The 12,845-nt window shown below is 30.6% G+C and overlaps 1 protein-coding gene across 1 annotated transcript; it reads left to right on the top strand.

Annotated features, from left to right (window-relative positions):
* Positions 1 to 6,571: 6,571 nt before the first annotated feature.
* On the top strand, positions 6,572 to 12,224 carry LOC126867194 (uncharacterized). Its single transcript, XM_050621441.1, has 3 exons — positions 6,572 to 6,783; positions 11,232 to 11,462; positions 11,735 to 12,224. The coding sequence occupies exons 1-3, from the start codon at positions 6,723 to 6,725 to the stop codon at positions 11,974 to 11,976; spliced, it is 534 nt and encodes a 177-aa protein (XP_050477398.1). The 5' UTR covers positions 6,572 to 6,722; the 3' UTR covers positions 11,977 to 12,224.
* The last annotated feature ends 621 nt before the right edge of the window (positions 12,225 to 12,845 follow it).

The following is a 12,845-nucleotide window of genomic DNA, read 5'->3' as shown; positions in this document are numbered from 1 at the left end:
AAATATGGTCTGTGTACCGTCTTTGTCATGGATATCGCTAGCTTTAATTAGGCTAATAGACAATTAACGTTCTTCGACGTATTCGCGCTGCCCTTCAACCCCGACGTCAATCGTTACTGCCACAATTTATACGGTTCTCTTTAGTAATGTGTTACTTTGATGTGATCTGCAAGGAAATGTATTTGGAATTCTTGCCAACTAGTTTTAAATGTATTTCCCATGTGGATTGTATACTAAATCTTAATTCAGTGAGAGTTATACAATCCATGACTCATAGTTGATTAAACAAATGTGTACGTGACTAAACGTATTAAATGATAAAGTGTCTCATTCATCATGTTACGTAATATTTAAATTAGATAATATTTAAACTAGGTAAATAAATTAATATTTTTAATTGTACAGTATCAGGTATGTACATATATGAGAAATCAAAAATGTTTAATAAGATGTAAGTACTTCCAGTAGTAAATTCTATCACTTTATCATGTCACGTAATTGTCGGTTGACGAAACATTTTTTAAGAGGAAGTATTCGCTCGTAACTAATGTAGCTAGTCGTCATACATTAAATGTATTTGAAGTCTGACTTTGATGACCAGCGATTAATAAAGGTTCAGTTTTAATTATTAAAAGTTATTGTAAATTATAGCGACAAGCAGTGTTGCGTAAGGTCATATTATCGATTTATTATTAATTACGTAACTTAACTAGTTTAATACTAAACCTACCGGCGCGGTCAAATTGACCGCTCTCGCGACTTCTACACAAATTCAACCACATTTAAACTTTATCATATTGCTTCATAATTTCTGACTTTTCCTAAAACATGCATACAATATATTTTTCGGTATTTAATTTTAGTTTGCTCTTTTATTTTCTAAGAAAAATTTGTACTCTGCCTTGTCTACCGTGAGCGGTCATTTTAACGGCCCGACAATATATGTTAGTTATTCTTAGAATAAATGCAATCAGTACAACGAAAAGGCTATCTTAAGACAAACAAAATCAGTAATAACAAATAATAACAACTGTTACACCCGTAATCTTGTCATAAAACAATCCATCCCTCGATCAAGATAGTCATCAGCTGTCAAGACATATCAACTCAGGTTCATAATAATCCTAAGGAACCGCTACAAAATTTAGCACTTTTTACAGTCCATTGTTACAAACATTTTTAAAAGTCGAGAAGTTTTTTAGGGTTATTGCTCATTGCTATAAAACACGGGAAAAGTTTTCCCATCCTCCAGTAATCGAGTAACCGTTGGTGGAGAACAGTCATCAATATTTTCATATAAATATCGATATTTCGTATAAATATCGCCGTCACAGATCATATTTTTACATGCTATTGCCTTTTCGACTGGAATACATCCCGGCTTGTTAGTCAATTAGTCGATATCTAAACTTGTTATCTCTAAAACTCAGACAGAAAGCATCTCAGAGCGTTTTGTATAAAGTTGTTATAAAAGGAAAAGTAAAGCATGTCAAATTTGACAATAATTTTGTATTCCGTACATGGTATTATTCTGTGATAAATATTTACCCTAGAAATGTCAAGATTTAAAAAAAAATTATAAAAATAAAAATAACGGACATAGAGGAAGACTGTTCAATGTGCGATAAACAAGAAACTTCAGCAACTGAAAACGGCATGGAAACATATGAAAAACTATTTACAACTGGATCAGAGTTGAATATTATAAATAAGCGTTTATGTAAGGGCAAAAAGGAAAGAAATTATCGTTGACAGCAGAGAGTGAAACTGGGCCCGATGGAACAGTTTGGAAAGAAATAGATGCAAGTTCCAAATCTGGCAGGACATCAGTTCATAATATTTTTAGGGATATGTTAAACGGCATACAATGAAAGGACAAGCAAAGACGGCATATTATCTTATCATTGATCACCATATAAGGGATCATATAATAAAATGTACGGAAGTAGAAGCATTTAGAGTATTGGGGACTAAGAGGGAGCTAGATGCAACAAAACTAGATGCATTTATTGCTCTGCTATATATCCGCGGTGCATATCAGGTAAAGAATTTAGATCTCTCATATATATGGAATAATATTTGGAGACCTGCATTTTTTTAAAAACAATGAACAGGAATGACTTTGCTGAAATTATGAGGTTTATAGGATTTGATAAGAAGAACGAAAGAAGTTAACGTTTATGAACCAATAAATTTGCAATGGTATCTACAGTATGGGGCCAATTTACAGAGAATTCACAAAATTGTTATAAACCTAATGCATACATTACTTTTATGTAAGGAATCGCGGGAAAAGACCATGCAATAAAACTATCAACAAGTTCAGATTCATTACTACAAAAAACTTGTCAAGTAAAAAATTGTAAAGGTTACAAAATTACCAAAATTTGTTTAAGATGCGGGAAATATTTATGCGGCAAATGTACATTTGATAATAAGATAATTTGTAAAAAATGCAGCAAAGTTGAATAAGATATATCTCTATATAAATAAAAGTGTAATTCTATCTAAGTCTATAATTGCAATTAAACAAAAGTAAATTTGGACGAAATTTTATGAAAGTTCATCATTTTATATACATTAAGTTATAAATTAACCATTATCTAAGTTAAGTCATAAAAACTATTACTTCTTTAATCATCGGTCATTTTGATCGCACACGGTAGGAATAGGTATACACGAAGTGTCGGTAGGTTTAGTGTTAATGGAAGAGGTCGGTAAAGTTCGTGTATAACTAAATATTCAAATTATGATAAAAAACGAATTTCATTTATAAAATTCAAAGTTATTTTCGTATTTCGTCGAAGATATTTTTCTACAAAAAATTATTTTGACAATGTGACTAATAAAATGTCTACGAATTATGACGTAAATGCTATAATATTATAGTACACAGAGGATTTTTAATAAAAACGTGTTCCCGAGATTGATTTCAACGTTAAAATTCTTTTTAATTTAACCAATCTATTGCTTTTTATGACTTGATTGATTCCAGTGTAGTGAGTCCTAAAACATACCAGATGTAACATTGTCATAGTTTTGCTTTCAAACATAGTATGATGTTAGACATTTAAAATTTTTTATTGTGATACTTTATAATCCGACTATGAAATTAATACTGTACCAGTTCAGGGTTAGTCAGTTTGTTTGCTCAATTATGTTTCATTCTTCGTGAACGATGTCTTGCACTATTTGAAACGTGACAATTTACGGATACAATTACAACGATAATAAACAAAAAGCAGAGAAATAGAATAAATAGAGGAAAAACAAAAAATGTAGAGGAAATTAAATATCTAAGGATCTTAAAAACACATTTTGTGTGATACATAACAATAGTGAATTTCAACAAAAGCTTCATAGAACTCTGTTTACCTTCACAATTAAGAGACGTGTACATATGTTGGAGAACGTTATTTATTCATATTTTTTATGAAGATATTAACAAATATCTAAAAAAGATAGAGGGAAAATATACGCCTAATATGTATTCCTACATGAAATTGTACATAACGTGATGATACATACACATGTACATGCGTGAAATGTTAGTACAATTAACATCAGTATCTAAAGTTACCGGTACAGATAGACTTTAAAGTAACGAGAAGGCAACTAAACGACTGAAAAGGAAAAAAGATGTTATTGCAAATTTTCGTAACAAGTGCGAAGTTCTGCACGAAGTTTTTGAAATTGGAAATAAACTAAGATCAACAATTCAAGGAATCATAGACAGATATAGCGATGGAAAAATTAAAAGAGAAAATAAACCAGGTAACAGGCGTTTAGGAAAGGGAAATGAATATACCGGTCTGTGCATAATTGGCAAGATAAAACAGCAGAAAACAAATGCGATGAAAATAGCATAATGGGTTTGAAAATTGTTTTAATGTTAATGTACAGTCTGCCACAAAAATATTCGGCCATCGTGATATTAACTATTTTACTCTATAGTTTAAGTAATTATGGGAATAAGTAAAAGTATGCTTTACTTTATGTTAGATTATAATTTGCAGTTAACGTAGACATTTTATTCGTTTATTAAATATTAAATAGCTTTACAAATACTAAATTGTAAAAGGAAACGTCCAGTTCTGACGTTACAAAAATATTCGGAAATACTTTGCAAAGACTATAGGACATTAATTTATATCTGGAATATAAAGTATGGCAACAAAGAAATACTAAACATAAAGCAGTCGACTATAAAACATGATGGGGAATAAGATCAGTCACAATTTGGGGTCGTGTGAATGCCAGCTAGTTTATGGTATATCTTATTTATCTTATATTATCTTATTTATATTATATTGTCTTATTTATGGTATATATTTATGGACCGTAAAGCGCGTATCGATATTTTGAAAGAACATATTCAAGTTAATGCAAACAATATTGGGCTAGAAGATAATTATATTTTTTTCACAAAATAATAATGAAACACGATGTTTATAAATTTAGGTACGATGTAAGATGAAAATCCAAATTCCAGTTTATCAATATTTTGTGCAATTATTTCAAATTTACACATGTGCATTTTACAATAAAAGTATGTCACTTTCTATTATCATTTTTAAACAAATGAATTTTTAAAAGTCCTATTTACGCAAATGAATTCCTTAGTTAAAAACAACCAATTTTGATAGTTGAACCACTTTTCTAGACCCAATAGTTTTCGAGATATCCTGCAAAATATGTTCCCAACCCCCAACTTTCTTTTCATCCCTCCAACGTGAATATGAGCACATAAAAGAAAATGTATCTGTCAAATATTTTTCGAGAACTACACATACATAAATTTGGTTACAATTAACGTTTGGAGATGTTCCCTTGTTAGTGTTGATATGAAACACCTTATACATATTTCGTTAAATGTATTTATTTCCACATCATTCTCCTTGAATTCAATTCAAGATATTTTTTAATCAAATTATGTTTTATAACGAGTTACCATTTCCAATAAACTCTTATTTGTGTATCAAATTTTATTCTTACCTTTTTTCACTAGTGAAAAATGACCTGTCTCTGTTTAGTAATTCAAAAATTTGTTATGATTACATACAAGGATTTGTCGTTTAACTATGGTTGGGAAAGGTTTCATTGAATTCACCGACACAATTTTTATCGGCACTGTTTTTACCGATAACAATCCACCGGCGATAGCTTTAACCGACGACAACCTCGATAGCAGCTTTAACTAACAAGCAATATTAGCACAGAAAAATAAGAGAGGGTTTTTGGTTACGTAGGTTTATCGCTGCAGATAGTTGATAACCAGCTGCCTTACGGTGATCGGATTAAAAAAACTAATCTAAATGCAATACAGAGCACGGCTGACCAGCAATTAAGTAAATTATGCTTTTGTTTCAATTAATTTACGTTCGTAAGTTCTAGTGTAATCTTAACACAAATAAATATCAAATTCATGGTCCGTGTTAGGTTTGAGGTGACATTTTTAATGCAACGCGGCGTGAGGCAGCCGATCATCATTAATTACAGCAATAAGTAAAAAAAAGAAAAATAAAAATACAGCAAAGGTACAATAAATACAAGTACGGCAAATAAGCAAAAATACCTACATAAGCAAAGATCTTTTTCTATTTCCCCTTGCTAATACTGTCAATCATTTGAGGCACTAGTTAGTCAAAGCTGTTGTTAGCGAAGTTTGGTGTCGGTGGTCTGGCATCGATGAAATCTGGTGTCGGTGAATTGTTGTCGGTGATTTCAATGGGAACCGATTGAAAATGATTGAAGTCGTCTCAGTGATTACATCTTTCAATCTTAGAGGCAACAATAGAGTAACTTGCTTCTTCTATATTTAATACGTATATCCCATTTTATATAATTTTTAAAATCTAAGTCAATTTTATTAATTTCAATTTTTCACGCGAATAGAACAGATTATATTTCAACTGTAAATTTTCCATACATTCAGGTTGTAACAAAAGTACCTTTACTAAAAGAAAAAAGAAAAAGAGAACAAGAATGTAATACCCATAGAAAAAATGTATATACAAATTGAAAAAAAATTTTAACTTCATTAAAATATAAAAATATAAAAAATTTTAACTAATTCTCGATCAGTAGTTTAAAGTAATTTTTCATTTATTTCCACATTTTTCTTTAAATTTCGCTTTGCTTAAAGAAGTTACATCAACGTGTAGTAACGAATATTATTGCATGATGTTCTAGAAATTTGGAAGAGTATTCAAGAACTTTAGAGGCTTCTACAAAGCACAAAAATCCAAAAAAGGACTGTATGGACTTAAACGACCCAGTATTCGGACGACGTCAATAAAATAAGGTTGCAAACGAAGGATTAATAATAGTATTGCATAAGAGATTAGTTTTCTTTTCGGAAAATAAGAATTCACATGAGCATTTGGTAAAGCTGAATGCCTAATACTGATCTAGACGTCGAACGATCTAGAGGAAAGGCTTCAAAGGGAAAAAGAAGCTAAATCTCTGCGCGACTTGCGCGATTATGCGATCTGTGGAGGAGAGGCGAAAAACAGTGAGGAGTGGTGAAAAGAGGAGAGGAGGTCGGTGAGTGGCGTGGTGAGTGGCGGACCTCGCAATCTCATACTCGCGATCAGGCTGTCGACTCGGCGACAATCCTTCCTTGTGCCAGTGCTTCAACCCCCGTCACGAATCGCAGTTTGTATTCTGTTCCCCGAGAGTAAACTTCTTCAAGTGAAACCTTGTCTCTCGCAACTCCCGGGATGTATCGAAGAATCCTAGTGTTAATTGTTAATCTCGCGTTCGTGTTGACGGCTCGTGCAGGTGATTATACTGAAAATTTACTTTTTACAAAACGATGCGAAAAGATTTCTTTTTTTTTTCAAATATGGTGGAACACTAGTGAAAATACAAATGAAAGTTTGTTCAGCAATACGTTGATTTTACAAGCTGTTGGTGTGCCAATATGAAACATTTACATTTTATGTTTTTAACATTGATCCCATGTTGTGATTAATTTATTGAACGCTTTTCTTTGCAATTTTTCTATAGTAACGCTCATAGGATATATAGTGGTTTATAAAATACAGTCTATTAGAGTAATAGGATAAACATAACAGTACACATACTGTGCATATAGTATATGTATGTGTTATTCTTATATATATATATATGTATATAAAGTGTTCCAAATTTCTTCCACCAAACTTCTGCGTATTCTATGAGTAACAATAAAAAAAGGAACTGAACTTATATATAAGCTCATAAATATTTTATTAAACACTTACAGGAGAAGTATGAAATAACAATGGACTAATTTTTCATTTAAAAAAGCATAAGGGCATGCGTATTAGCGGTATTTACGTTAATTCCATTTCAAAGTATTGTTCGATTTTATAAAAATATAATTGGTGAAAGTTGGATTTACTACGTTACGAAACTTTCATTCGTTTCTTTGAATTTCTTTATATTAATTCTTTGTATTGATCCTTTATATTATCTCTTTGTATCAATTCTTAGTGTACAATTAATTCTTATCTGGCAAATCTTTCGCTTTAAAGTTTCTTAATATTTGGTCATATGAGGGGGCGAATAATTGGCCCTCCTCAGCTTGTCGTTGAGGTTAATGCTCGTTTAAACATTTTATCAAACGAAAACGCACTTTCCTGTTGTTTCGTATTTTTATCATAGTCTGTGTATGACACTTTTTTTTATTTTTATTCTAGAATGTAATAGTACCGTTTGACGGAAAATAACTTCAGACACTGTATATACACATCATATATGGTACTTATTGTTAATATATGTTAAAAATGTGTTAGTTTAAAATTTTCGTTCATAATATCCTATACAAATTGATGACATTATTAATATGTATTTCAATTAAAATTAAAAAAGATGTAAATATAGAAAAGCTCGTTAAAAGCTAAGTAATTAGAAATTTTTATTTACGAAATAGATATATGAAGGTAAGAAATTAACTATGATAACTAGTATAATGTATTAGATTATTTCGGAAACTATGCAGATAGATTTATTAGACGAATTATTAAACATCATAGTACTTTTTAGTCCTTTTACTTTTGTTACAAAGAAGTTCTCATTACCTATTTTATGGTTTTATATTATTATGATTATTTCCAGTCCTTATGTTTCTAAACCGCAAACATTAATTTCGATACCAAAAATTAATATAACATTTAACTCTTACAAGAATATATTTGCACTTGTATTTCAGAAGTACTGTGATTAAGGGCATAGAAACAAATATTCTTTATCGAATAAATATATATTTCTGATCTCTTTGCATTGCCTTTTAGCATAAAAATTTCAAAAATACAAAGGTACCCCTACTGGCAGGCAATTTATCATACACAAGTAGCCCTGGATATTTCGGTAATGCTTTGAGTAACAGATTGCATATTTCCTGATTTAGAAGCTGTACGTATTTAAATTTTATTACTGCCTAACTATATCAATCACAATATTTTTGTAAATATTAAAAGAAATTTCATCATGTTATTTTCATACTAATTTCGGAATAACCGATTAAAGATGTTCCTTACAATCTAATGATTAGACAATATTAGCTACTAGATTCTGCTATAGTTGTGCACTATGATAACTGCTGAAATTATTGGGAACGTTAACAATACAGTATTATGATGTTGCCGTATACACGTTAGTACAAAAATATTCCAATTAATATTGCTAACTGTGTTAAAATTAATGTACATAAATTAATTATCATATAGTATCTAAGCAGTATAGACAATGCAATTTTTATATAAAACTATGTTAAAAACCTATACATTGTATAAACGTTAGGCCAGTACATGACAACTTAACGTCAGTAAACGTTCCTTTGCATGATTAAAAATGTTACAGGAGGCTACGACTAGATCAGATATATGTAGATTTGCTGGTCAAAGATATTTCCCAATATTCCGCATTGTTCAGCTTTCGATTAGCTATTTGTCCCGTGTATATAGTAATCATATTTACAGTTGACGTTAATTAACTGTCAGAAACTCTTGATAACTTCGAGATGTCTTTTAATATATATTTATGAGACAACGTGAAAATAAAAAAGATAAAAAAACCGTTACTCTCGAGTCGCGGATATTCTCAATCGATTCGAAACAGTCTGAAACTAGATGAGTAGTACGTAGGAGTAGGTTAACTATCGTTTGTCGAACTACGAGATATGGAACAATTTGTAGGGGTGAGTAATATAGTGTCGCGACTCTTGGCGCCACAATACTGCGACCCAAATAATAACTACATTGAACATGCGTATGTTTGAAAACGGGACATTGGAAATATACGCTCGATTATAAACATTCTCACGGTACGTAAGCACCATCCATTGGTTTGTTAGAATTATGTGCGACAGTAGAGAATGTTCCGACGTCGTAGAGGCGTCTACCAGGCGCCAGAGGAAATAGATTATTTACTTCTTCCGGAAAACAAACAATCGTTGAATTGAAATGGACTATAATCTAGAAAAATGGCTTCTATATTTTTCTAAGGAGATTCATACGTTATTATTCTGGAACATTTACGTCTTTCTCTATTTTCTTACCGTTATTGTACTAGATATACGCTGAACAAGAGTGAAAAACGTTTCATCTATGTAAGATTAATTTTTGAATCTATATGTTTCTGTATATATTCTTATTTGTTTGGATTTTAAAAATAATTATCGTGATCTTTTCACGTTCTTATTTTATGTAATATTTAATTCTATGTGTTGTTCACTGACTTTTTTACCATATTTTTTATATCAATGTAGAAAGTTGCAAAAATCGTAGCACTTAGTTTTGCAATGACAATCTAATCATTATCTAATAATTATTTGAGCGTAACTTTAAATAGTTAGAAAGCTAGTAATATCTTTTTTATTATTTCTCGAACAAAATTTAAATTTGTTATTAGCTGTTATCAACTCTTTTGTCTGTTAAAACTAAAAATCCAGTTTTATGAATCAAATATATATAAAATCACTTAATTATAATCTCATCTATTTTCTAAAACGTGAACTTTATAGTGTTTATAATAACGGAGTGGTGAGTTGTTTTGATTTTTAAGTAATAAAATTTCTTGCTGAAACAAACATTAAGCAAATACACACAACCGTGATCATATCTTGTAAATATTTCGTGTCAAACATGAAACATGTAAAGTACTTGTGAGAGGTGTATGAAAATACTGCAATGTCAAACTCAACAACTTTCGAGTGATACAAACGTTGAAGGTGAAGAATCGCGAGATAATGACGAAAGAAGTGACTGTCCGTGCACAATGGGATATGAATTTGCTAATTGCAATTTATGAAAAAAAGTTCGATATTCTATTTACTCGACGAAATGGAATTCTTGTAGATTTATCTCAATTTCCAAAATTCAATTAGAACTGAAAAATCAACGTTTTGCAAAAATATCGATTATTCAAAAAAATGTTACAAGTGAATCAAATGATATATAAAAACAAGCTATTGTTTATTACTTTTCTGTTGTTGAACGATTACTGCAAAATATACCATGTTCATGTAGTTTTATGTATGTTTACTACATGTAAGTAGAATTACAAGCAATAACGTCATTAGTAGTATGCTTGTACTTAATATTAGATTGTCCGAAAAGTTTCTTTCGTTTTATGAGGAATTAATGGACGTACAACGTTTTTTGTTTTATATTATTTTGTCGAATTACGTACGATTCATTTTGTTCCGTTGAGATAAACACCGTGACATTTCACAGACTTGGTTTCACGTTTGCTTGAAGGTGCACTGTTGTAAAAAACACGTTTGGGAAAGAAAGACACTTTTCGGGCAACCTAGTAATTACTTCATTAAATAATCAATTAAACTGTATTATTTCGTACTATTACAACAAGACTACTGGGGTATTCATAATCTTCAGAAACCTAACAATATTGAATCTCTATTATCATAATTTTGCATGCTCCATCAATAAAATCTGATATATAGAGAATATCTTTTGAGATTATATTATTTGAGAAAAATGGTTCAAATCAATGTTTCAAGGTTTTAAAAATTCTATTGAATGTTCATATTCGTTTGATCTTGAGTGGATCTAGGTTACATTTTTGGAAAAATTGTTTCGTTTTCAAAATATTTGGCCGTTTTCAGGCTTATCTAACGTCCTGTACGTTTAATATTATGCGACGGAAACAATTCTAATTCTGAAAAAATTATTTTTATAAGAACCTATTTTGTATTACAAATAACTGTTCTTTTTGTTTCACAGATAAGAATGTAAGATGCTATGTGTGTACTTCATTAACGCATCCTAATTGTGAAACAGATCCTAAGGCACATAACCTTGAACTTGTCGAATGTACTTTAGACCAAATGCTGGATTGGAAACTGAGAATTCAACAGCATAAAGCTTTAACTTGGGCAGCTCCAATTTTTGAGGTTGACGATTTGGATCATCAACTTGTCGCTCCAATGGCGTGTGCTAAAATGATTTTGAAAGGTAAATTATTCAGAGTATGACAATTTTAGTTCATCATCGTGATAGATTTCAAATTTAGAAATGGTGTGAATAAACAAGCGAATGCGTGAATACGAGGGTGAAAGTGCCAAACGAAAAACTGTTGCGCTATACTTCTACTATTATCTTTATATTCAAACGTATCATTATTATTCAAATTATCATTTATCTGATTAATTACCTACCTAATTATTTAATTACCAATTATCCATCGAACGAATGTAAGCGAAGGAACTTTTATTTATGTTTATTAGATAAATATCAAAACATCACAATGAGAAGTTGCCAAACAGCGAAGACTGAGACCGTTGACCCGTGCAAATCGATAAATGCAATGATCCCTACATTAACTACGGACGATAAGAAGCTGGAATTTTGTGAATTATGCACGGAGGATGCTTGCAATAGTTCGATTACAATTTCGCCAACAATTTCCTTTACTTTGTTATCCGCTCTTGGAGCTGTAATTTTGGGCTGTTTTTATAACAGCGCGTAACCTTTATATATCAAAATATAGAGTTGATTGCGATCAGCCTTACAGGCGTTGCTCGTTAATCGATTCATAGCGTATTCTAAGACTTGAAAACACACACATTAAGCATATATATATATTGTTCACTAATATTTCACATCGTGCCACGAGTATGTATCATACAATGAATATTCGAAAAAAAGAAAAAAAAATTAAAAATTCAGCGTTGTTAGATTAATTTTTCACTAACGAATAAATTATTTTTCTGTATATTTTTATTGTTTTCTATATACGCACATAATTTTTATTTGTATTTTCTGTAGCGAGATCGTAAATTCCTATTTCGTACAGACGAAAGATGCAAATTATTAAATAATCAAACTTCTTGTCGTGGTTAAATTACCTTTCGATAGTCTATAAGGGAATTCACCAGATTTGTTCCATTACTTTAGAATGACTTCTGATATATATATAAACGTTTCCGTCTTGTTTCTTTCTTGTTTCATAACGAAATGAAAACAACGAAATACCTATGAAAGAATTCCAGACAGAAATGTGACTTTCCACACAATTTCTATTGTCCAAATTTTAAGAAAAATTGGCTAGCAGATTTTGTATATCGAATACTTCGAGAAGCCCATGTCTATAGAATTATATTTAACGATTAATAACTTTATGCTGATTGAGCAATGGTCATTGCTTGTATGTGTGTTCATTATAAAAATTCGGATGTTATGTATATTTGTCAAATTGCATTTGCGATTAAATTCATTAAGCACGACCTTACAAGCATAAAGAAGTAAATATATGTATATTATATATGTACTTGAACTTATATGTGTATTGTACATACAAACGAAGAGGCTTATGAAATATCAAATTTGGCTAATGTT

This window comes from Bombus huntii, chromosome 6 (genome assembly GCF_024542735.1).
Source record: "Bombus huntii isolate Logan2020A chromosome 6, iyBomHunt1.1, whole genome shotgun sequence".
In the NCBI taxonomy this organism is placed as follows: Eukaryota; Metazoa; Arthropoda; class Insecta; order Hymenoptera; family Apidae; genus Bombus; species Bombus huntii.
This window is presented reverse-complemented; position numbering and strand designations above follow the sequence as displayed.